Source organism: Eubalaena glacialis, chromosome 2, assembly GCF_028564815.1.
Source record: "Eubalaena glacialis isolate mEubGla1 chromosome 2, mEubGla1.1.hap2.+ XY, whole genome shotgun sequence".
NCBI classification, from domain to species: domain Eukaryota; kingdom Metazoa; phylum Chordata; class Mammalia; order Artiodactyla; family Balaenidae; genus Eubalaena; species Eubalaena glacialis.
The window spans coordinates 54710180-54736852 of NC_083717.1; the positions used below are offsets into that span (position 1 = coordinate 54710180).

General features: G+C 47.3%; 1 protein-coding gene across 1 annotated transcript in view; it reads left to right on the forward strand.

Moving 5' to 3' along the window:
* Positions 1–26673, forward strand: part of ATP10A (ATPase phospholipid transporting 10A (putative)) — a 178716-nt gene that overhangs the window by 121815 nt on the left and 30228 nt on the right. The window contains exons 4-10 of the mRNA XM_061180005.1: positions 12799–12905; positions 13286–13417; positions 14424–14554; positions 16726–16978; positions 20054–20271; positions 21661–21855; positions 24312–24876. Coding sequence (XP_061035988.1) covers positions 12799–12905; positions 13286–13417; positions 14424–14554; positions 16726–16978; positions 20054–20271; positions 21661–21855; positions 24312–24876 — 1601 coding nt within the window. The remainder of the gene's footprint in view (positions 1–12798; positions 12906–13285; positions 13418–14423; positions 14555–16725; positions 16979–20053; positions 20272–21660; positions 21856–24311; positions 24877–26673) is intronic.

A 26673-nucleotide genomic window follows, 5' to 3' on the forward strand; every position in this document is an offset into this window, starting at 1 on the left:
TTGGGATTCCCTGCATTTGAGGAGCTGGCGAGTGCATTCGGTGGAGTGACCCAGCTGACAGAAAAAATCTGTGTGCTAGGAATTCAGGGGAGTAGGCGCTAAAGACAGGTTTGGGGAGCCTCTGTCTAGAGGTTGTGTTTGAGGATGGGGAGACACCAGACCAACATGGGACAGAAGGCAAGAGAGGAAAGGAATGAAGACAAAGCAATCCCAACAGCCAGGAGCAGGATCCCTTGGGGATGTGGTTCCAAGGGCAACACCCAGTGGAGGAGGCCCAGAGGGACATTTAGGAAGGAGGTCTGCCAGATGCTGGACTCCACAGGACCCTGGGAAAGGGGAGGGCCGCACTGTCGGAGTAGAGCCCAGATTATAGGAGATGGAAGAGGAATTATATTTTCAACCACTCTTTCTAGAAATGTGGCTTGAAAAGGAGGGACAGGGCCAGAGATGAAAGCCTCAAAAAAAGAAGAGGGACACTTGTTAGGAAGAGAGAAGATGACAAAAGGCCAGGCTGGAGATCTCCGTGGGGACCTCCATGCGAAGGGATTCAGTGATCCGGGAAAGGGGTGTCCCATGGCCCCTCGACCACCTGCAGCCCCTACATTGCCTCCAAGCCGGCCCTCAGCTGACTTGGCGCCCCAGCTGCCTCTTTCTTGGGAAGACGGCCTCAAGTGGATGGCATTGTGCCTATGGCCAGCTAGGCTGACTTGGCTGCTCAGACAGATGCCGCCAGCAAGTGTTCCCAGCATGCGTCCTTCTCGCTGGCACGTTGCCCAAGAAAGGCAAGAAGGGTAACTCTCCCCAGGTGAAACCTCTTCCCGCTGTGGTCCAGCCTTGTCATGCTTTCTCTTACTTTTCCCAACAAGCCATCCTGCCCCGAGGCAGGGAGGGGTGAGGGAAGTGGCCCCTGGGGACTCATGTCCAGGGGGCACCTGGGGGGCTCACCGCCCTGGTTGAGGGACACAACCAGCCCAGCACTCTCTCCTAGGAGGAGCCGAGACACGCTCCCATCCTCCCTCGCCTCTGTCCACTCCTCTGGTTTCCTTCTGACATCCCCGTGGGCTGGACCACCCCAAAGCTGAGGGCCAGGCAGCCTCAGCATTTGCCAGGGACTGGGGTGGGCATGGGGTGCAGGATGGAAGAACATGTGAGGAGCCCGTCTTTACAAGCAGAGACAGGGAAGCACAAAATACCGCAGAGTCTCCTGGCTGTGGGGTCTGGAGAGCTTAGTGTTAGCAAAGCACCTTCCCGAGGGCTGTAAAATGTGAGCCCAGGGTAGCAGGCCAAGCTCCCCAAGGCAGGACGCGCTGGGCCAACAGGCAGCGTGGGTAGCAGGACGTGCAGCATGGGTGGCTGGGGCCGAGAGCCTGCACAGGACGGGCCTGCCCAGGGCGCAGAGTGGCCGTGTGTGCCAGAGGAAGTCAGAGATCCCGCAGGATGCTCCCAGGAGAACGCAGAGCTCAAACCTGCACCCTGAAACATCAATCGGTGCCTGGGTGAGAAATGGACAGGAAGGACCAAGGCTGGTGGCATCCAAGCCACAAGGGGTGCATCAAAGGCTGCAGTAGGGAAATTTGGAAGCCTGAATTAAGGCAGTGATGCACAGAGAGTATGAGAAGAAGGTGGATTAAAGAAATAGCCAGTGAGTAGCGGATTCAAGATGGTGGAGGAGTAGGAGGACGTGGAGTTCATCTCTCTCCACAGATGCATCAGGAATACACCTATAGATGCAACAGTTTTCACAGAACACCTGTGGAGAACTAGCAGAAGACCTTGGACACCAGAAAGGACTATAAAGATCCCTGCATAACTGGGTAGGACAGAAAAAAAGAAGGGAGAAGGAGGAGGAGAGGAAGCTGGATGGGACCTGCATCCCGGGGTGGGGGAGCTGAAGCAGAGGAGATATTCCCGAATTCGAGGAAACGCCCTCTCCAACGGGGAAACCCCCTCTCTGATGGGGAAGTTGATTGGGACAGAAGGGACGCATTTGAGGCTGTCGGAAGAGGGTGAAGCGGCCAATCTGTGGCAGATGGGACAGAGTGAGAAATACACAGACGGTCTGTACATCTGTTCACAGGTGTGCAAGGGGGCTGGGGGCTGGTGTGTGGGGATTGGAGAACAGGCCCAGAATGAGAACTGATGTTGGCTGTGGGGAGATGGACTGAAGGGATGGAAGGGAGGAAATCCACAGCAGGAAATGCCTACGGAGGAAGACCAGACTGCCATGGAAACAGGGCGCTTCTGCTGAGTCACATGCAGGGGCAGGAGCCACTATTGTAACTTCTCTCTCCCCACACGCCAGAGCCTGCCGACGACAATAAAAGAAGCACACTCAGAGCTGGCCCTCGCGCGCCTGCAGCTGGGCACCAGAAAAAGCCGGGCCAGGGCTGACCTTCACGTGCCTTACGCCGGGCACCAGAAAAGGCCCTCACTACGGCCATATCTCTTGCACCCATGGCTGCTGGCTTCTTTGTGCATTTGGCGCTGCCAGGGCTCTGCGATCCAAGTAGTCATACCACCTCTGCGCCCGGCCCTCACAGGGACTGACCCAAGAGCTCGAAGGCAGCCTCAGGACTGGACTCCTGTGGGTGGACCACACACAGAGGTGGGGATAAAACCAAAGCTGAACCCCAGGGACAGGGTGGCTAAGGAAGAAGATCAAAAATCTTTCCATCAGCTGTACAAGCTGAAGATTAAATCCCCACGATCAGCTAGGTAGTCCCTGCATCTGTGGAATACCTGAGTAGACAATGAGTGTTCCCACAAATGAAAACGGTCTAGCTCTGGCAGCTGTGGACTTTGGGGGCAGCACACGCAGGAATCAGGCCAGATCAGAGTCTGAGTGGTCCCCACAGGGCCCACAGCAGGTCCAGAGACCAGCCCAGAGACAGAGGACCTCTTGGGGAGGCGGAGGTGGGCTGTGGCTCATGGTGTGCACAAGGACACTTACAGTGGAGACCCCAGGGAAACATAATTATTACTATTAATTCTATTTGTTCTGATTCATTCTGTCATTGGTTCTAGCTTTTGCTGTTGTTGTTTGTCGCTTTTTTTTGGTTTCTTTTTCTTTCTTTTTTTGTTTGGTGGTGGTGTTTTAGTTTTTTTTTTTTTTTTTTGGTTTCTTGGGATCTCCATGTTTTATAACGTTTATTTTTATTTTTTTTTATATTTCTATTTTTACTTTGCTTTTCTTTGGTTCTGTGTTCTTTCCCCGTATTTTTTCTTCTTCTTTTTCTTTAATATATTTTTTCTTTCTTTTTTAAAAATATATTTCCATTTCTACTTTGCTTTTCTGTTGTCCTGTGTTTTTTCCTTTTTTATTTTATTTTATCCTATTTTTAAAAATCATTTTTATTAGTTTGTTCTGTTTCCTTGCTTTATTCTTCAGTTGGCACATTGCTTTGGTTTTGTTTTTAGGTTATGTGTTTCTGTTGGTTCTAATCCTAATTGTTTGATTTCATTTTTGAGTTCGTCTATTTGTCTGGTTATTCTCTTGCTTTTTGTTTTATTTGGCTCTGTTTTTGTTTTTTTTACATGTGTGTGTTTCCTTGTCTCTGTTTTTGTTTGATTGATTTTGTTTTTACCATTTCTCTGGGGTTTTGTTTGTCTTTTTTTTTTAATATATATTCTATTTTCTTTTTTTAAAATTTCTGTTTCTATGTTGCTTTCCTTTTGTTCTGTCTTCTTTCTCCTTTCTCTTTTTCTCTTTCTTTTCTTTTTAATCATTTTTGTTGGTTTGTTTTGTTTCTTTGCTTCATTCTTCTGTTAGCACTCTGCTTTGATTTTGTTTTTTGGTTTTGTGTTTTTGTCGGCTTTCTTCCTAATTGGTGGATTTCGTTCTTGGGTTCTTTTGTTTGTCTGGTTGTTCTCTTGCTTTTTGATTTATATGGTTCTGTTTTTGCTTCTTTGGTGTGTGTGTGTTTCCTTGTTTCTGTTTTTTTGATTTTACTTTTTACCATTTGTCTGGGGTTTTGTTAGTCTTTTTTTTTTTTTGATCACCTTTATTGCTGGGATGAGCAACTTGTGGGGTCTTGGTCCCTTGACTGGAAATCAGGCCTGAGGCTCTGGTGGGGGGAGCACCGAGTCCAGGATGCTGGACCACTAAAAAATTCCCATCCCCAGGGAATACTAATTGCCGAGAGCTCTCCTGGAGGCCTCTATCTGAATCCAAGACCCGGCTCCACCCAACAGCCAGCAGATCCCAGTGCTGGGTGCCTCACACCAAACAAGACAGGAACACAAGCCCACCCATTAGCACACAGACTACCTAAAGTCATGCTAAAGTCACAGACACCCCGAAACACACCACCTGACACGGCCCTGCTCATCAGAGGGAAAAGACTCGGCTCCACCCACCAGAATGTAGGCACCAGTCCCTCCCATCAGGAAGCCTACACAAGACACTGGACCAATGCCACCACTGGGGGCAGAGAACAGAAGCAAGAGGAACTATGACCCTGCAGCCTAGGGAAAGGAGACCTCAAATACTGTAAATTAGACAAAATGAGAAGACAGAGAAATATCTTACAGGCAAAGGAGAAGATAAAAACCCACAACACCAAATAAATGAAGAGGAAATAGGCAAACTACCTGAAAAAGAATTCAGAGTAATGATACTAAAGATGATCCAAAATCTTGGAAATAGAGAAAATACAAGAAACGTTTAACAAGGACCTAGAAGAACTAAAGATCAAACAAACAGTAATGAACAACACAATAACTGAAATTTAAAATACAGTAGAAGGAATCTATAGCAGAATAATTGAGACAGAAGAACGGATAAGTGAGCTGGAAGATAGAGGGTGGAAATAACTGTCGCAGAGCCAAATAAAAAAAAAGAATGAAAAGAATGGAGGACAGTCTCAGAGACCTCTGGGACAACATTAAGTGCACCAACATTTGAATTATAGGCATCCTGGAAGAAGAAGAAACAAAGAAACGGTCTGAGAAAATATTTGAAGCGATATAGTTGAAAACGTCCCCAAAATGTGAAAGGAAATAGTCAATCAAGTCCAGGAAGCGCAGAGAGTCCCATACAGGATAAATCCAAGGAGAAACATGCCAAGACACATATTAATCAAACTAACAAAAATTAAACACGAAAAAAATTATTAAAAGCAGCAAGGGAAAAGCAAAAATAACATACAAGGGAATCTGCATAAGGTTAACAGCTGATCTTTCAGCAGAAACTCTACAGGCCAGAAGAGAGTGGCACAATACATTTAAATGGATGAAAGGGAAAAACCTACAACCAAGATTACTCTACCCAGCAAGGATCTCATTCAGATTCGATGGAGAAATCAAAGCTTTACAGACAAGCAAAAGTTAAGAGAATTCAGCACCACCAAACCAGCTTTACAGTGAATGGTAAAGGAACTTCTCTAGGCAGGAAACACAAGAGAAGGAAAAGACTTACAAAAACCAACCCCAAACAATTAAGAAAATGGTAATAGGAACATACATATCAATAATTACCTTAAATGTAAATGGATTAAATGCCCCAACCAAAAGACACAGACTGGCTGAATGTATACAAAAACAAGACCTGTGTATATGCTATCTACAAGAGACCCACTTCAGACCTAGGAACACATACAGACTGAAAGTGAAGAGACGGAAAAAGATACTCCATGAAAATGGAAATCAAAAGAAAGCTGGAGTAGCAATACTCATATAAGAAAAAATAGGCTTTAAAATAAAGACTATTACAAGACACAAGGAAGGGCACTATATAATGATCAAGGGATCAATCCAGAAGATATAACATTTGTAAATATCTATGCACTGAACATAGAGCACCTCAACATAAGGCAAATGCTAACAGCCATAAAAGGGGAAATTAACAGTAACACAATAATAGTAGGCGACTTTAACACCCCACTTACACCAATGGGCAGATCATCCAAGCAGAAAATAAATAAGGAAACACAAGCTTTAAATGACACATTAGACCAGATGGACTGAATTGATATTTATGGGACATTGCATCCAGAAACAACAGAATACGCTTTCTTCTCAAGTGCACACGGAACATTCTCCAGGATAGATCACATCTTGGGTCACAAATCAAGCCTCAGTAAACTTAAGAAAATTGAAATCATTTCAAGTATCTTTTCCAACCACAACGCTATGAGACTAGATATCAGTTACAAGAAAAAAACTGTAAAAATACAAACACATGGAGGCTAAACAATATGCTACTAAATAATCAAGAGATCACTGAAGAAATCAAAGAGGAAATCAAAAATACCTAGAAACAAATGACAATGAAAACACAACGACCCAAAACCTATGGGATGTAGCAAAAGCAGTTCTAAGAGGGAAGTTTATAGCAATACAATCCTACCTCAAGAAACAAGAAACATCTCAAATAAACAACCTAACCTTACACCTAAAGCAATTAGAAAAAGAACAAAAAAACCCCAAAGTTAGCACAAGGAAAGAAATCATAAAGATCAGATCAGAAATAAATGAAAAAGAAATGAGGGAAACAATAGCAAAGATCAATAAAACTAAAAGCTGGTTCTTTGAGAAGGTAAAGAAAATCGATAAACCATTAGCCAGACTCATCAGGAAAAAAAGGGAGAAGAGTCAAATCAACAGAATTAGAAATGAAAAAGGAGAAGTTACAACTGACAACGCAGAAATACAAAGGATCATGAGAGACTACTACAAGCAACTATATGCCAATGAAATGGACAACCTGGAAGAAATGGATAAATTCTTAGAAAAGTACAACCTCCCAAGACTGAACCAGGAAGAAATAGAAAACATGAACAGACCACTCACAAGCACTGTAATTGAAACTGTGATTAAAACTCTTCCAACAAACAAAAGCCCAGGGCCTGATGGCTTCACAGGAGAATTCTATCAAACATTTAGAGAAGAGCTAACACCTATCCTTCTCGAACTCTTCCAATATAGCAGAAGGAGGGACACTCCCAAACTCATTCTATGAGACCACCATCACCCTGATACCAACACTAGACAAACATGTCAAAAAAAAGAAAATTACAGGCCAATATCACTGATGAACATCCTCAACAAAATACTAGCAAACAGAATCCAACAACACATTAAAAGTATCATACACCATGATCAAGTGGTGTTTATCTCAGGAATGCAAGGATTCTTCAATATACGCAAATCAATCAACGTGATACATCATATTAAATTGAAGGAGAAAAACCATATGATCATCTCAGTAGATGCAGAGAAAGCTTTCAACAAAATTCAACACCCATTTATGATAAAAGCCCTGCAGAAAGTAGGCATAGAGGGAACTTTCCTCAACATAATAAAGGCCATATATGACAAACCCACAGCCAACATTGTCCTCAATGGTGAAAAAGTGAAACCATTTCCACTAAGATCAGGAACAAGACAAGGTTGCCCACTCTCACCACTATTATTCAACATAGTTTTGGAAGTTTTAGCCACAGCAATCAGAGAAGAGAAAGAAATTAAAGGAATCCAAATCGGAAAAGAAGTAAAGCTGTCACTGTTTGCAGATGACATGATACTATACATAGAGAATCCTAAAGATGCTACCAGAAAACTACTAGAACTAATCAATGAATTTGGTAAAGTAGCAGGATACAAAATTAATGCACAGAAATCTCTTGCATTCCTATACACTAATGATGAAAAATCTGAAAGTGAAATTAAGAAAACACTCCCGTTTACCATTGCAACAAAAAGAATAAAATATCTAGGAATAAACCTACCTAAGGAGACAAAAGACCTGTATGCAGAAAATTATAAGACACTGATGAAAGAAATTAAAGATGATACAAATAGATGGAGAGATATACCATGTTCTTGGATTGGAAGAATCAACATTGTGAAAATGACTCTACTACCCAAAGCAATCTACAGATTCAATGCAATCCCTATCAAACTACCACTGGCATTTTTCACAGAACTAGAACAAACAATTTTACAATTTGTATGGAAACACAAAAGACCCCAAATAGCCAAAGCAATCTTGAGAAAGAAAAACTGAGCTGGAGGAATCAGGCTCCCCGACTTCAGACTATATTACAAAGCTACAGTAGTCAAGACAGTATGGTACTGGCACAAAAACAGAAATATAGATCAATGGAACAGGATAGAAAGCCCATCGATAAACCCATACACATATGGTCACCTTATCTTTGACAAAAGAGGCAAGAATATACATACAATGGAGAAAAGACAGCCTCTTCAATAAGTGATGCCTGGAAAACTGGACAGCTACATGTAAAAGAGTGAAATTAGAACACTTCCTAACACCATACACAAAAATAAACTCAAAATGGATTAAAGACCTAAGTGTAAGGCCAGACACTATAAAACTCTTAGAAGAAAACATAGGCACAACACTCTATGACATAAATCACAGCAAGACCTTTTTTGACCCACCTCCTAGAGTAATGGAAATAAAATAAAAAATAAGCAAATGGGACCTAATGAAACTTAAAAGCTTTTGCACAGCAAAGGAAACCATAAACAAGATATAAAGACAACCCTTAGAATGGGAGACAATATTTGCAAATGAAGCAACTGACAAAGGATTAATCTCCAAAATATAAAAGCACCTCATGCAGGTCAATATCAAAATAACAAACATCCCAATGCAAAAATGGGTGGCAGACCTAAACAGACATTTCTCCAAAGAAGACATACAAATTGCCAACAAATACATGAAAAGATGCTCAACATTACTAATTAGAGAAATGCAAATCAAAACTACAAAGAGGTATCACCAGTCAGAATGGCCATCATCAAAAAATCTACAAACAAGAAGTGCTGGAGAGGGTGTGGAGGAAAGGGAACCCTTCTGCACTGCTGGTGGGAATGCGAATTGATACAGCCACTATGGAGAACAATATGGCGGTTCCTTAAACTGAAAATAGAACTACCATATGACCCAGCGATCCCACTACTCGGTGTATTCCCTGAGAAAACCATAATTCAAAAAGAGTCATGTACCACAATATTCATTGCAGCTGTATTTACAATAGTTAGGACATGGAAGCAACCTAAGTGTCCATCGACAGATGAATGGATAAAGAAGATGTGGCACATATATACAATGGAATATTACTCAGCCCTAAAAAGGAGTGGAATTGAGTTATTTGTAATGACATGGATGGACCTAGAGTGTCATACAGAGAGAAGTAAGTCAGAAAGTGAAAAAGAAATACCGGATGCTAACGCACAAATATGGAATATAAAAAACGGTATTGATGAGCCTAGTGCCAGGGCAGGAATAAAGACGCAGATGTGGAGAATGGACTTGAGGGCATGGGGCGGAAGGGGAAGCTGAGACGAAGTGAGAGAGTAGCATTGACATATATACACTACCAAATATAAAATGGATGGCTAGTGGGAAGCTGCTGCATAGCACAGGGAGATAAGCTCGATGCTTTGTGACGAGCTAGAGGGGTTGGATAGGGAGGGTGGGAAGGAGGCTCAACAGGGAGGGGATATGGGGATATATGTATCCACATAGCTTATTCACTTTGTTTGTTGTACAGTAGAAACTAACACAACATTGTAAAGCAAATATACTCCAATAAAGATATTTAAAAAAAAAAAAAGGAGTAGCTAGTGAAGGGGGCAAAATCGAAAACTGATGTCTGTGTGGATATAAAAATAAGGAGAGGAGTGAACAATGGCAGCAAGGGTGCTGGTCCAGGTGTGACCAGTCAGTGGTGGAGCTTCGGCCAGCAACGGAGCAGAGAAGAGACCCAAGTCTGGGTGCTGAAGGTGATGTGACCTAGGGAGGGGCTGGCTGCAGGCTGCTGTTCAAGGTCCCCCTTCTCTTACGTCACAACCATGGCACCTTGCACCTGTGTCTGGACAGATGGTTGGTTCCCCCCAGCACCTCCGAGTGCTGGGACTTAGAAGGACAGAGCTGACATGCAAGCCCATCAGGAGACACAGCCTCTCTTGAGAAAGAGCAGCCAGGCAGGAGTTTATTAGCTGAGCCCTGCCACGTCCTGCATGTGGTATTTCCCAGGGCACTTTTGGACAGTTTCGATTTAGAAGAGATTGTTTGGATGAGTCAAGAGGCCTGTGGACTGGAACTAAAGGAGCTCTTCTAGTGCCTCAGATTAAATTTTAAGGGATGTATCCGTTTGCTCGGGCTGACACAGACCCGGCAGCTTAAACAACAGAAATGCATTGTCTCACAGTTCTGGAGGGTGGAAGCAAGATCCAGGTGTCAGCAGGACTGGTGTCTCCTGAGGCCCCTCTCCTTAGCTTGCAGACAGCCACCTTCTCCCTGTGCCCTCACATCATCTTAACCTCTGTGCTTGTCCGTCTCTGTGTCCAAATCTTTTCTTACAGAAACAGCAGTCATATGGGGTTAGGGCCCATCCATACGACCTTATTTTAACTTAATTACCTCTTTAAAGACTTAACTCCAAATGCAGTCACATTCTGAGATACTGGGGTTAGGACCTCAACATATGAATTCTGGGGGTGACACATGTCAAGCCATAAGGCAGAGGTAGGTGCTGAGGGCAGTGTGATGGGCTCACATTCTCATGCACGTCTTCCTGGAGTTGAGCCTCATGCCTGCTGGGCCCTGGCCCTATTTGCCCTTGGCAGGGACTTTCCCCCTTAGGAGACCAAGGCAGCACTTGCACTGCCAAGCACCTTTAGGGTGACGCCGTTCTCCAGCCTTCCTCCCCTTCTGATGCAGGGAGATTCACTCAGAGCACAGCCCCCATTGCCATTTGTATGCCGCCGGAGGCCTTAAACAGGCCGATACACCTGCTGTGATCAGTTCTGGTCTGGCTTGGTCTGATTAGAAAGCACAGTAGTTACTGAAAGGTGTAGGTCACATCAAAGGAAGCTTAATGTAATACCTTTTCTTGTTTCTGTTGAGTTCATCTCTTGTTCTGAATAAGCATGACTGGTTTGATTTAGATGATTCATCCTTGACTGCTGTCCTGAGAAATGGTTTCCATGTGCGACTGTTGCGGAGAGAACCGTGGTGGTGGGCATTCTCTCACTCCTGACTCGGGAGCTGGGTTTTGTGTGTAACGTCTCACACACGCAGGCCTCTTGACGCTTTAGCTGGCACTGAGGTTTCCAGTCTTGAATCTCTTTTTAAAGCAAAACTTTATTCTGGAATTGCCACAAGGTGTGGGGGGGGAGGGCATCACACAGTGTTGATTGGCCCTCCTCCTGCACGTTCCTTTGCATGAGTTCTGCAGAAGAACTGGTGCCATGTTGGTAAATAACAGGCTTGCAGGAAATGTGTCCCCCCAGCATGGTGTTTTGGCCTTTTCTTTATTGTTTAGCTTCTTTTCTTCACCGTAAAATATATTGATTTCCCTGGTTGTGAAGAATACAGGTTGTGTCTTACGTTGAGAGGCAGCCCCATCCCTCATGCGGTGACCAGGGTCCGGAAGTGGCAGGAAGTGCTGTTTTCCTGGAAACCTTAATGGCTTCTTCTGACCTTGTACCTCTCCAAACTAGCTCTGCTCCCTGGTCAGTGGGCACTGCTAGGAGCTGGTGGGAGGGGTGACACCCACAGGGATCCTTGGTGACTTCAGAGAAGGAGTTTGGGCTGCGGGTGTGTGTGGGAGGGCTGTCCACCTAGGGTGTGAGAAGGTGGCTTCTTGGAAGGCCCTCCTCTTGGAAGGCAGGTGGCACTGCCTGATTGATGTAGGTTAGGCTGGGCCCCTGCTCTAGTTCTGAAAGCCTCCAGGGCCTCCCCTTGTGACCCATTCATCAGGCTCCCGGGACCTCGTCTACCCCAGTATGGCCCTAGCACACTCCTGACCAACAGGGGTGGGGGTGCGGCTGCCATTAGTAGGTCAAGAGGATGAGTTTGAAAAGCAGTTGCTTAAACGTGGGATATTCTCTGAATCTAAATAGCAGTGAAACTGAATGTATAAAATTGTATCATGGAGTTTACCACATGTCAAGTTTAACATGTTAATATTTCTAATAATTGTATGACTTTTAATAAGAAAAACAGAATGTAGGAAATGTTGCTGAAACCAATATGATCCCCTTTTCTAGAGAAATATTTGTACCCTTGTGACAACATGAGGTGCTGGTGAGGAGCAGAGTTCTCTGTGATGATCAGGACATGGGCAGAGACCACCTGGCAGGGCCTTCCTGGGCCAGCTTCCCAACTCGGTCCCCCAGTTCTCGGCTCTGCCCTCTCTAGCTGTGGCCAGACCCTGTGGCATAAAGCCTACAATGGTCCTGGTACCAATTCTGACGTGTGGGTTTTTCCCACACCAAGCTGGGTGTCCCACAGTCTAACTCAATTCTGATACTATCTATCTGGGGAGAGCATCAGATCCCACAGGTGACAGGCTCAGTCCTGTGTGTCAGGAACAGCCGGGCTCGATGACCAAATGTTAGAACAAAAGATGTTCCTAGTGCTCTGATCAGTTAGGAAATTACAAGAATTTTAGGAGCTCTGTGCCAGGAACTGGAGTCAAAGACTAAATATTAGAACAAAAGATTATCCTAGGACTTCTATTTACAAAGGTGTCAGGAGCCCTCTGTCAGGAACCAGGGGCAGAGGCAAAATCATATATTTCTTATTATTTCACAAAGCCCGTGGGCAAAGTAAATGAACAAACATCAGGCTCTGGAGGGGCTTCTAGAAGCCCAGTTACTGGTGAGAGCCAGCGCCATCTCAGCTCTTGCAAAGGTCCGCTGAGACCCTCCACCCTTCCCCTCCCCAGTCCCGGGTCTAGGCCTTCCTTCCCAGAGCGGTGCTGCTTGAGCTGTGAGGCCATGTAAGCACCCACGTGACACATGCCAACTGTTCCATGACAGCATACACGACAACGGGAAAAAGGCTGGGCTCTACAAAGAAAACCTGCTGCTTCGAGGCTGCACCATCCGAAACACAGAAGCCGTCGTGGGCATCGTCATCTACGCAGGTAGGTGCTGCATGTCACCTGCAGTCTGTGATGGCACTGGCTTGGCATGGTGGGCTGGCTATTCCTGGACATTGCTCCTGGTTGTTTTGGTTTTTTCCCGATTATCAAAGTAGCATAAACCCATTGTAGAAAACCAGGAAAACAGAAAGATGCAAAATGTCTAATAATATCTGGACCAGAAGTGTTCTTAACATGTTAGCCTATTTCTTTCTGTGCATTTCCCCGTGGTGGTTACATAGTTGAGATTAATTGTAGAGCCTACTTTTCTGACTGAACTTATCCCATATGGATCATTGGATGGCAGCACCCTTTTCCAATCCATGGAGTCAGCGTAGCCCGTCCCTTCCCTGCCGGGCACTGACTCACCGCCTCCCCCGCAGGACACGAGACCAAGGCTCTGCTCAACAACAGCGGGCCCCGCTACAAGCGCAGCCGGCTGGAGAGGCAGATGAACTGCGACGTGCTCTGGTGTGTCCTCCTCCTCGTTTGTATGTCTCTGTTTTCAGCCGTCGGTAAGTCTCCTCGGAGGTCACGATGAGTGGGCACTGCTGGACGGCTGCCGGGGGCCCCTGCTGTGCTATCTCTGTCTCCTTCTGACCCAGTGCTCTAATTAACACACATTTGTCACTGGCTTGGACTCAGGGGATGTTTGCATTGGCTAGGCCACGTTGAGACGCTTCGATGAATGAGCTCCGCAAACTAGTGTTTTTCGAATTGGCGTCTTCTGGGGTGGAAGAACGGCTTAATCATGCCTCCTGTAATGATTCCAGTGGAAAGAGTGATACTAACCTGGTGATAACAGGAATCAGAGCAGTAGAAGCACAAATGCTACTAATAGGGACTCTGTGAGAAGAGGGAAAACATTATTTGGGTCCCAAGAAGGGGCTAGCAGTTAGGCTGTGTGCAGAGTCTGGCGCCCCCAGCCTCTGGTGGCCTCCAAACCGGCATGCTGCTTTGGGAGTGCCTGGCAGGGAAGCGCGTGGACCTCCAGGTAAACGACCTTCACCGTGTCCTGCTCAGCTGCCATCACACACCAGACAGGTGTGACGTGGTCTTGGAACTCAGTGGTAAAAGGCACAGGTGTACGGGGCATGAAAAGGGCTCTGTCATCAGTTAGGTGTGGGGCTCAGTTGATGAAATAATGTGTGTTGCTGTTGGCTTTTCAGAGTCTGTGAGATGTGAATTTTGAATCTCTAAGCAGGGACAATAACAGGCAGTATTCAGCCTATTGAGACTGGTGTTTAGTGAGGCATTGGGAAATTCCTTTCTGGGGTTTCTCATTGGCAGCTACCAGCACACGTTCAATTCCTGTGTTATGACCAGTGGTGCTATTCAGTACCAACGATGGGAAGAGCCTGGGGTGAGGCAGAGTCCAAGTCCCGGGGCCTTCCTTCCAGCGCTCTGATTGTAGTGCCAACAATACCGTGGGCTTTTGCTTTCTTAGGTGGCCAGGCGGGCTCATAAAACCCGATATACTTGTGTCGGGTGAATGACGTTCCTCTTTGAACTTTGCTACAGGACATGGACTATGGGTGCAGCGCTATCAAGAGAAGAAATCATTATTTGATGTCCCTGAGTCTGACGGCACCTCTTTATCCCCAGTCACAGCTGCAGTTTATTCGTTTTTGACAATGATAATAGTTCTGCAGGTAACAGTACTAAGTTCCATATGACAATTGCTTTACTTTTCTGATGAGAACTTCGAGTCATCATAGTCTGCTAAGAACTTCCTACAAATTCTGCATCTGGGAGGAGCACAGGTTCATCTGACAAATGTGTTGCCTTTTGTTTTCCCACCCGACTTATCTAAAGGATCTTTTCTTGGGTGCTTTTCAAGTTAAAATTCTCCTTTGGTGTTCTTAAGATTTTTAGGCTCTGAGGGGTCGGGTTTTCAATCGTTGTTTTTGTTTTGTTTTTCCACTCAATTACTTCTTTTTTTTTTAAATTAATTTTTATTGGAGTATAGTTGCTTTACAATGTTGTGTTAGTTTCTACTGTACAGCAAAGTGAATCAGCTTTACGTATACATATATCCACTCTTTTTTGGCTTTCCTTCCCAGTTTCTACTGTACAGCAAAGTGAATCGGCTATACGTATACATATATCCACTCTTTTTTGGATTTCCTTCCCATTTACGTCACCACAGAGCATTGACTAGAGTTCCCTGTGCTATACAGTAGGTTCTCATTAGTTATGTATTTTATATATAGCATCAATAGTATGTATATGTCAATCCCAGTCTCCCAATTCATCCCACCCCCCCTCCACTCAATTACTTCTTTAAAAAAACCTACATTTTTTTTAACATCTTTATTGGAGTATAATTGCTTTACAATGGTATGTTAGTTTCTGCTCTATTAACAAAGTGAATCAGTTACACATATACATATATCCCCATATCTCTTCCCTCTTGCATCTCCCTCCCTCCGACTGTCCCACTCCTCTAGGTGGTCACAAAACACCGAGCTGATCTCCCTGTGCTATGCGGCTGCTTCCCACTAGCTATCTGTTTTACATTTGGTAGTGTATATATGTCCATGCCACTCTCTCACTTTCTTCCCCCTCCCCGAGTCCTCAAGTCCATTCTCTGTTAGGTCTGCGTCTTTATTCCCATCTTAAACCTACATTTTTATTTCAGAATAATTTTGAGGTTTACAGACAAGTTGCAAAAAATAGTACAGAGAGTTCCCATGTGTCCCTCAACCAGTGTGTCTTAATGTGAGCTTATTACATTTCTCTGGTACATTGTCAAAACTGAGAAACCAACTTTGGTACTTTGTCTCGAACAAAACTCCAGACGTCATTCGGATTCTACTAGTCTTTCCACTGATGTGCTTTTTCTGTTCCAGGAGTCAATTTAGGATATCACATTGCATTTTGCAGCATTGGTTATTATTATTATTATTAGTTCCCATACCTCCTGAACAATTCCCCATCACTAACTGAGAATCTATGCCCCAAAAGCCTGTGAGAGTGGAGAGGGGCAGTGAGCATCTCTGCCACCCTCCTTAGGGACACAGAGTGAACAGAAGATATTGGCTTAGCCTTTGCCTGGAAGGGGGGTTCTGCTGTCTTATATCACATGTACTTGAGTTCGTCCTGTAGTAGGTGTTGCATTAACATATACTTAAGTTACCCAGAGAACCCAGTTAGTCTGGATGTGGTATTCTGAGCCCATAAGTGTCAGTTCAATACTGTTACTCCACAGATAAAGAAAAAATTAAGCGTTGATTTCATGAAGGTTATTCTTGAATTGTCAAAGCATAACCGTGACTGTTCTTCTCAAAGCCTCTTCTCTCTGCTCTGTATTGTACAAGATCACAGAGATTGTCCTTCAGCACAGAACCAGCCTCTGAAAAGACTGTCTCTTCTGAGCTGTGGGGTTGTGTCTGCGGGACAGGCAGCTCCTGTCGCCAGGAGCCCCGGGACAGCCTGGGTGTGAGGTGACTTTTCTTATGAGGACTCTGACTGTGCCATGTGTTTTGTGTTTCTCTTTTCTCTTTTTCCTCTCCTAGCTTCTCTCAAGCACAACTTAGTAATATGAAAATGCTTGCTTCTATACAAGCCATGGTTTCCATACTTCCAGACACGATAGTGGATTTCCGCTCTGCAGTGGCACCATAGGCTGTCCTAGTTTAAACTCTTTGCCAGTATCCTAATACTCTAACAATACTGACTCTAAGCCAACTTGTGTAAGCTCTGAAAGGTACAGTATAGTCCCTACTTACTTGGGGTTGTAGTTTTTGTCATTTAGATTGGACTAAATCCGCAGTTCCCGGGTCTTCACGGTCATTCATTCTATGTGCCTTGTGTCTCCTAGGTTTTGATCCCAATTTCCTTGTACGTTTCCATTGAAATTGTTAAAGTATGCCAAGTGTACTTCATTAACCAGGATATAGAGTTGTATGATGAGGAGACAGACTCGCAGCTGCAGTGCCGAGCCCTGAACATCACGGAAGACCTAGGGCAGATACAGTATATCTTCTCCGATAAAACTGGCACTTTAACCGAGAATAAGATGGTTTTCCGAAGATGCACTGTGTCTGGCATAGAATATTCTCATGATGCAAATGGTGAGTCTGGGGACGGGGGCTCCCAATCTGGGCAGGACCGGAGAGCTCCTGTATCAGAGTTGCATGCCCATGTGCCTGTGTGTGCGTGTGTGTACACATACACACACACACAGCTTCAGGGGTTGATGATTTTTGAGGGAGACTAAAACAGAAAGGCTGTCAGAGCAACTCTGGACCAGCATCTATAGAAAAGGCCCCTCCTCATTGCTGATGGCGCCCTGCTCCCTACACTATCTGGTGTGGTGGGCATCTGCTTAAACACTCATTTTCTGCCAGACAAGTAGAACCAAAGAGGGCAACCTTGAGGAACTCACCTCAGAGGCACCTGGTCTCTGTCACACCAAGAGGCAAAGAGATGTTTCCTTTGTCACGCGTCAGTCTCCTTGTTATCAGCTGAAAATTCTCAGCAGGGCACTGGGCAGTTCATGCTGCGTTCTTTCCTCTGGAATATGACCTCCCAGAGGGAAGTGTCACCTCACTTTGGAATTTAGGCAGTCCCTTCTCCCACCTCTCCTTTTCTCATCCTTGGCTGCCTCCCTCTGTCCCCTCTGAACATACAGGGGAGCCATCTGCTTCCTAAGTCGAGGGGTGACTGGAGCCAGCTGCTCACCCAAACCAGGAGGGGGTCCCTGCACCACAGAAGTGTCTCTGGGGCCATCGTACCTCTGAGAGAGAGGGCACCTGCTCTGCAACCAGGACTCCCCTTCTTTCCTGGAACAGCATCTGAGAACATCAAAGAAACCTTGCCACAGAAACAGAAGCAAGTACAGAATAGGGGGACAACATGGGGGCATCAATAGGAAGCTGTTCTTTAGGGGCATTTGGTGGGAAAGATCTGCTGGAAGCATGAGATTTTTGTGAGTTTTATAAAACCAAGAATTATCATGATATCCACTATATCCTCCATGATAAAAGGAATCATATTAACAGAAGGCATAAGAATGTGTCCAATTTGTTTAATGTTTTATTTGCCACTCAAAAAAACCAGTCAGGAACAGTGTCCCATCCGCCCACCTGCCTCCCTCTCTGGCTCTCCCCTTCCCTGACTCCTCAGGCTTGTGCAGAAGAGCTTGGGGGCCTGAAAGCAGACCTCATCCTGCTTGTAAAGGAGTCAGAGGACCAGGTCTGAAGTCGGCCTTCGAACTGGAACTGAGGCTCTGGGGGCAGAATCCCAAGTAAGATCACAGAAGGATTTTTACAGTTGTCAGATGCTTACCATAAAACCAAAGGGGTCCATCGCCCCCAGAAGACACAGGAAAGCATTGCTGGGGAAGGTGGAAACAGCCAGGTGTCTCTGCAGCATGTTTTAAAGAAGAGCTGTGATCAGTGACTGATGGGCCCCTGGGCGGGCACCCTGTGCAGCTGCTCCCATGGTCCAACCTCTCAGATCTGTTAGTAAAATGAATGCAGGCGGGTTTGGCTGTGAGTACTGAGCCCAGCTCACGCGTACCTGAACCGGCCACACAGACCATGGGCGTGTTCCTCTCTACCTCGTGTCCTGGTGACGGTGCAGGGCATCACCTGCTCCTTGTCCCCATCTTCCCAAAAGAGCCCGAGGGCATCGCTGAGGCCATTGCTGCCCGGTCACAGAGCACAGACACACCAGCAGTGGCCTGAGGGATGTCTGCTTTCAGGCTAACATCTGATCACTGCTGTGGGAGGGTGGGTGGGCAGATGTGCCCTTGGGAGGCTGACACCATGCTCATAATGTCCAAGCCTAGGAGCTAGACAGGCACAGTCCAGGCTTTGCCCTTCCTTGCCATCCACTCACCACCTCACTGCCAGGGGGAAAAGGGGGCGGGTGCAGGAGTTTTCTCCTGGAATTAGGAGCTCCCTGAGGTGGAATCCTGGGGTTGGCAGTTACCCGGCCTGGTGGCCATGGGCAGGTGACTTCCCTTTCCTTATCTCTAAAGAAAAGTCTTCCCAAAGAAGAAGCTGAGTTCAAGGCCTGGCCTACAGGACAGACCGCACCATGGCATGCCCAGACGGGGGGCCCTTCTCTTAGCCCCTCACACGGGCCACCTCCTGTTAGGATGCCTTGTGTTGCCACCCAGCACCGGGCCTGCCCTGGAAGTTCTTAAGAGTTGCTTGTTTGGAGTGAGTGGTCCCTATGGATAGTCTCCTGTTGCTCACATATGATGGAGAAGGTGAACTAACTGGGCAAAGCCAGGAACACGTGTTGAGAGCCCTTGTTAGCAAGAACAGCAGCGTGGGTACACTTCTGTGATTCACTGAGAGCCCTGGAGGCCTCAGGGACTGTCGCTCCCCGGTGCCCCCTAAGAGCCAAGCACAGTATCACAATCACCATCTTCTTCAATGGAGCTCTGCTTGCTGGGTCTGAACTCTGGCAGCATTCTTCCATGCTGTACAACCCCAGGAGGATGTGAGCCTCTCTGCTGCTAAGCGCTTCATCCTCATGGGGTGAGTGCAGACAGCACCTACTCCCCACCTGACGTTGAGCAAGGAGCCCTCTCAGGAGAGCACCGTCAACACAGCCTGAGAACCGTTATTTCTGCTTGACTGCAAGGCAGATGCTCAATGCGTGATTTGTCCTGACGGCCCCAGTAAGCAGGTGGCCCTGTGACCCTGGCATGAAGGTCAAAGCCTGGAACCCAGCTACTCTGTGGGCCTCCCAGCCACCTGCCCACCCACCCCATTCACATGGGGGCTCCCCCTGAACAGAGGGGCTGTATGTGAACACATCTCCACCCACATCTGACTTGGGTGGGGTGGCCCCTTTGCCATCACGGGCGGGACCTGAGCTTTGGCATCCCATGGGCCTGGGTGCCATCTCGACCCCCTGCCCCTGCATCCCGTGACCTTAACAGCTGAGACTCAGTCTTCTCATCTGTGACGTGGGGTTGAGAACATAAGCCCCATCGGGTTCACTGAAGGTGCATGTAAATGAGAACATCCCCCATCCCTCAGTGGAAACCCCTGTCAAACATGGCTTCGCCATCAGAGAGCAAGGGTGGCGAGGGCCCGGGGTGCCCTACTGGATGCCTTGTGGAACCTAGACCCCTCAGTGTCACACCCAGCGTCCCCACAATGTCACTTCGTGCCCCTCCCCCACAGCCCGGCGTCTGGCCAGGTACCAGGAGGCAGACTCGGAGGAGGAGGAGGTGGTGCCCAGAGGGGGCTCGCTGCCCCAACGCAGCAGCACCGGGAGCCACCAAAGCATCCGAGTCGTGCATCGGAGCCAGAGCACCAGGTCACACCGGCGCACCAGCAGCCGTGCCGAGGCCAAGAGGGCCAGCATGCTGTCCAAGCACACAGCCTTCAGCAGCCCCATGGTGAGTCCCGCAGCCCTTCTTCCCGCTGTCACCTCCCCCAGTCACCAAAAGTGTCTGTACTTCACTGCGGAGTTACCTCTGTTCAGTTAGGGGATGTTTTTCTGTCCAGTGCCTTCTTCCCACACTGCTGTACCTTTTCCAAAACACTGATTAGGTCCCCTTACCAGGCTTCTCAGGCTGGGGACTGCCGATGACCCACCCAAGTGGGTGACGGGGAGGAAGTCCATCCTGCCCTATGAAATGAGGAAAACATCAGGGCAAGATGACAACTGTGAAAAAGCAAAGTCAAATTTAAAAAAAAATAGTTTTAATGAGATGAATCCAAATCCCTCCTTTGCCTTGTCAGTCGCCCAAACATTTATGGACCATTCTCATCCGGCAGGGAAATTTCCAGAAGTACGTGAGTGACAACCTCTAAAAGATCCTTTCACTTCTAAAATTTTTGAAGACCAGAGAGGGAGAATCCGTTTTGTTCACGTATGGTGGCCTCATTCTTTTATGTCCTTCAAAACCCATATAAGAAGGTGCCATTTGAATAGAGGTCATCTAGACTTGTGGTCACTGATTGTTGGGTTTACATGGGGCACGTGGGCGAGGAGCTCTCACCCGAGCAGCAGAGAGGCTGTGTTGGAGAAGGTTTTCCTGACATCAATTTCACAATCAATATGGGTCAGGAGTATTTGAAATGTTGCAACTTTCTGACCTAGGAAGTTAGTGATTCAGTGAAAGATTTCTGTGCATAGAAGCTTATCAGTGTGTTATTTACATCAATAAAACAGCGAAAAAATGTACCCAGTGATAAAGGAATGGTCAAATAAATTATGGTATGTCCGTTTTGAAGCCGTTAAAAATTATATTTTCAAATGGCTATTAAAGGCCTGGTAAAGTTGAGGCAATATAATGTTTTTGGGGAAATGGAAACTGCCAATTTATGTATAAAATATTTTGATTAAAAATGTAAATGTATAGAAAAAAGACGAAGGAAAGGCAGAGAACCATGTTTTTTAAAAAGTATATATTACTGTGAGGTGGTGTGATACAGATCTATTACATTTTCCCTGTTATTCTCTTATTTTTCCAAATCTTTCTGAGTAAGATATGTTACTTTTATAATAATATATATTCTTGGAGGTATTATTTTATAAAAAGAACATGTGTACCTTCTTATATATAAGAATATATGCATTTCATTTCACATGTTAGCTGTATATTCTTATACAATCAAGATTATACATAATTTGTCATTATAAAATGACATGTGTATATATGAGGTGAAGGTCTGTTTACAGCTTCTAGTAAAATCAAGGTGCCCTAAATAGTCAAGCACTAAAAGGACACTTGGCAGGTCACTGGGTCAGACTGACCCTTCGGCCCCTGTGTTCTTCCCAGGAGAAGGACATAACGCCCGACCCGAAGCTGCTGGAGAAGGTGAGCGAGTGTGACAGGTACCTGGCCTTTGCAAGGCACCAGGAGCACCCACTGGCCCACCTCTCACCTGAGCTGTCTGACATTTTCGACTTCTTCATTGCACTCACCATCTGCAACACAGTGGTGGTCACGTCCCCGGATCAGCCGCGACAAAAGGCAAGTTCTGGAGCATCGTACTGCGAGCCCACAGAGCCCCTACCCCTAGGTGTGGCCCCACTGGTGTCAGTCTTCCTGAGAGGGAGCAGGCTTCCCTGTCCTGCAGGAGCCCGGTCGCTCAGCACCACTCTCAGGTTTCAGGGGGTGCACTGGGGGCTTCAGACGGGGCAGACCAGCTCAGTAGCTCTGCGGTGACATCCCCAGACTGCAGTGGGCAGGTGCCAGGATTGTGGCGAAGAGGGAGAGGGCAGCCAGCCAGAGATAGCTACTGAGCCCGGGATGAGAGGGGCACAGAGCATACAGGCGTGGCCCAAGGTGGGCAGTGGCAGGAGGGTGGCTGCCCTCCATGCCGACCAGAGCCTCAGGGTCCTAGATTCTTACATGAGAGGGGACAGGATGGGCTGGGGCCCAGACTCTGGGAGGAGCCGCCTGGACTTGCATCCTGACGACACTATAAGCTGGTCCCCTCGTGTGTCTTTGGCACCTTGTCTGGGATGTGGGGGCGGTGGTGGGATTTAGGGAAAGGTCTCAGAGTAGAGTTTGGCACATAGTAAATGGATTTGTTGTTAATAAAGGCCTTTAACATTGGCATTCAGGAAGTGGTTGAGAATCAGTGGGAAGTTACTTTGGGCAGTAGAAACATAGCAACACCCAAGTTGGGTTTTGTTTGGGTTAACATGAAGGTTCTCTCCAAAGAGAGTAAGGTTTCATGTGTGAAAGGAACCTCTATAACTCAATCGCTCCTCCGGGTGGACCAGGTGGTGTTGCAGGGGGTGGGATGCACCTAAGCATGGCTGTGCGTCATGCAGCTAGGCAACTTTAAATGGATACAAATGAAGGTGTTCTAGGGCTGATGCACACTGTAGGCCTGTCCCCTGACCCCCCACTCTCCCAGACCCCTTCTCCTCCTCCTGGGCCAGCCCTTCCAGCAGGTTCTGCTGGTGAAGCCATTGGTGTGATGGAGAGTGAACAAGGGGCCCCTGCCCTCTCTGTGGCAGCAGCATATCTGGCAGCAATGTGACCCCCCTGTGCTCTTGCTCATACCCCACCGGCCTTTGGAGGCCCCAGTGGGCCTGGCGGATCCCAGGTGGATGGGCTTTGCCACTCAGAGACCACAGGCTTGTGCCATCAGCCCTGGATGGAGGCTGCTTCCTTTTGCAGCTCACCTCTCAGCAGCCTCGGCATCCCTTGTCTGGCCTCTGGGTTCTTCCGCCACCCTGTTCAGTCCCTCTGGAATACTTCCCTGAAGAGGGGTCTGGTTTCTAGGTTAGACCCTACCTGACTGACCTAGGCATTGTTGCAATTACTGAATAAGTGAGAGAGACCCCGACATGACTGAGGTGTGTGCCCATGGTCACACATGGAGTGAGTTCCATGTAGGGAGCAGAATCCTCAGACTGCACATGAACGTGTCTCTGGATGCATTTCTGTGCCCACGTATGGGTGGGTGCCACCTTCAAGGGCGTTTGGAGCCAGCAGGAGCTCTGGCATGGCTGCCCGAATCTCCCACTTGGATATGTAGCAATATTTATAGTCAGTAGAAGACCAAAGAAAAAGCACCTTTATCAAAATTGGTCCTATGTGCCTTGTTTTACCAAATGCCTGACTTTTCTGGAGGCTCTTACTATAATTCACAACTTCAGACCCATGGGCAAAATTGCAAAGATTAAGGGGTAACTATAATTCAATGGTTTGATTGTTTCAACATTTGCTCTAAATCCATTATCTAGCAGAAAATTAAAATAGGTATATTGTATCAGCATTAGCGTACAGCACTCATTTAAATAAAGTGTTGCTTTGTTGCTCCATATTGAGCTTTTTGAAACTTTAACAATTGTATACATGTCGTTTTGTTGTTTTCAGTCCTCATTAGAAAATATACAATTTATTGTGATTTTTTAAACATTTGTTTAAGGATTTGGAGCCTGAATTTGCCTATGTATTTCATTTGTTTAGAAAGATTCTTTTGGGTTTGGGAAATTTTGTGTAAATTTAAGTTTTTTATGGACATAATTCAAAGGAATGTATAAATTGGTCTTTTGTTAAATGGTTTTTTAATTGAAAAAAAAAAAAAAAGCCAGGGTTCATGCCAGGCAGTGGCAGGCCCACTCCTGGGAAGTTTCTGTAAAGCCACGGGCCACTGCAGAGAGGGGACAGTCCCAAAGCCTTGGGAACCACAGGCCACCCAATGCCCTGAGTCCATCCCAGGCCTTGGTCATTGCTACCCTACAGTCACATCCTGAAAGAATGAATATAGCAGAACCTGTGTTGAGGTGGAGAGGAAGAGGCCAAGGGATAGTCTCAAGGAAGAAATGCTGACTCTGGTTGCAGTTTTCAGTGGGAAATGGGAAATCCGTATTCAGGCCCCCCTGGGGAAGTAGAGGGTGGCCCTAAGGGAGTCAAGGTGAGGCCTCTTGGGAGACACCTAACCTGTCTTCCGACTACTTCCCTGGCAGGTGAGGGTGCGCTTCGAGCTGAAGTCCCCGGTGAAGACAATAGAAGATTTCCTCCGGAGGTTCACACCCAGCCGCCTGGCCTCGGGCTGCAGCAGCATTGGGAGCATGGCCACCAACAAGTCGGCACACAAGTCCAGCTTCCTGTCCACGCTGGCCACCGACGGCACGCTGTTCCGGCTGGAGGAGAGGCTGGGCCCGCCGGCCCCGGCCCTCACCAGCAATGGCTACAGCAGCGGGGCGGACGGCTGGGCACCTGAGTGCTCAGCACAGGAGCCCGAGCCCGAGCGGGAGCTGCGCTACGAGGCCGAGAGCCCCGACGAGGCAGCGCTCGTCTATGCCGCCCGTGCCTACAGCTGCGCGCTCGTGGACCGACTGCACGACCAGGTGTCGGTAGAGCTGCCCCACCTGGGCAGGCTCACCTTCGAGCTCCTGCACACGCTGGGCTTCGACTCCATCCGCAAGAGGATGTCGGTGGTGATCCGACACCCACTCACGGACGAGATCAACGTCTACACCAAGGGGGCCGACTCGGTGGTCATGGACCTCCTGCTGCCCTGCTCCACAGGTACCCTGTTCCCCTCCGCTAGCAGCTCCCCGCAGGGAGCAGTCCTGAGAAACCAGCCCCTCCCTCCAGTGGAGCTTTGCCTCTCTGGGTGGCCTTTTCCTCCTCTGAAGGGTTTGGACTAGAATTGGGGGGAGGGCCCAGTGGATGGAGGGCTTCAGTGCCTGAACCCACCTCAGAAGAATGGGGTTGGGGATTAATGGGGGTGAGGCCTAGCATCAGGTTTAAATCTGGGCAATGAAGGTTAAGAGCTTTTAGATTAGAAGTCCCAGAAGGTTCCTTTCTGCCCTGTGATTGCTTGGACCTTGGGCACCTATGAGGCCCAAGCCATGGTTTTTAGCCCATTTGTGGAGTGTTCTCAGGCCACAGCGAGGGCCCAGGTAGTGGGGGCTGCTGGCCTCTGGCCGTCTTACAGCCGAGAACCTCCATCTTGGTCTCTTTTGCACTTGACTTCCATGTAACTTGCGGGTTGAAAAAGAGGGGTTCAGATACCACTGGTGTAGAGGGTGGAACTTTGTTTAGCAGAAGGGCTTGTACCTCTTTCCAGATACAAATGCTTCTGGGACTTGGAAGGGGGAGGGCCTGGGTCCCCACTAGTAAACCTAGTCACCCCTCCCTCTGTGCCCAGAGGACAAAGGAGGGCACGTCTGACCTCCAGGGGAGAGAAGCGGGGTGGATGGCAGATGGCAGATGGGAGAGGGACCACTGCCTGACCCCCACAGCCTCCCTCTCTTCTGTATCCTGGAAACAGCTCTGGGTACCACCTGTGGGAAACCCTTACGCTGGATATGCCCTTCTGGGGCTCTGGAATGGAGCTAGGGGTTACCACTTTGCTTCCCATGATCCTCTCGCCATGATCTCAGTGCCTCAGAACAGGACTCCAGCTCCAGTTAAGGGAAAGTGCACTGGTGGATCTCTGCAGACAAATCCGTTTTCCTGTCACAGAGCTATCGCCTCCCAAAGGCAGCTGAGCGAATTGCAGATGCGTCTTTGAAAGCGGTTTGCGTGGCCTTTCTTGAGGGTGACCTACTCCAGGGCAGGGTTTGCCTTCCCACCCCTGTGTTGGTTCTAGGGTGGATGTAGAATCCAATTTACAGGCTGATTTTGCATTCCAAGAGCCTCCTTCATTCTGAAATTTGATTTTGCATCCACGCAAAAGAAAAACAGATAGGTATGGCAATTATCTGAGCAGATTTTATTCTACTGCAAAAATATCACTTTTGTCCTATTCCACAGCCTTGTATTAAAGATAGTTTAATGGACCGCTGTGTTTCAGACTTTACTACATACAGTGGGTCATGGATAAGGTGAAAAGACTGGACCAGCTCTAGCAAGCAAGGGTGGGATGGGATGGCAGGAGAGGCTTACCCCCACCCCAGAGAGAGGGCAGGGAGCCTGCTGAGCTGTGCAAGGGACACGAGAGCAACCGAGAAGGCTGCAGCAGTGGCCACGCTTGTACTTGGCTGGCAGTACACTTTTAAAAATGAGTAGAAAGCCTCAAATTTCTAGACAAAGCACAAACAAACAAAACTTCTATCACTCAGAGTCAGCTTCAAGGTCAGGGGGTGAAGGGAGCCCTTGTGCAAGCTGGGGAGCATCCCAGACCCCTCCACCTGATCCTGGGAGGAATTAACTACAGGTGAGAAAGAACAAAGCCATGGAACAGACAGGTTCAAAGCACAACATTGCACAAACCGTGACATTGAAGGGGGCACCTTAAAAATAAGCAGTTTGTGTAGATCTCCGCCTTCCTCTGGGAATTTCCAAGCAGTGTGCACTTCAAATAAGCTTGAATCAGTC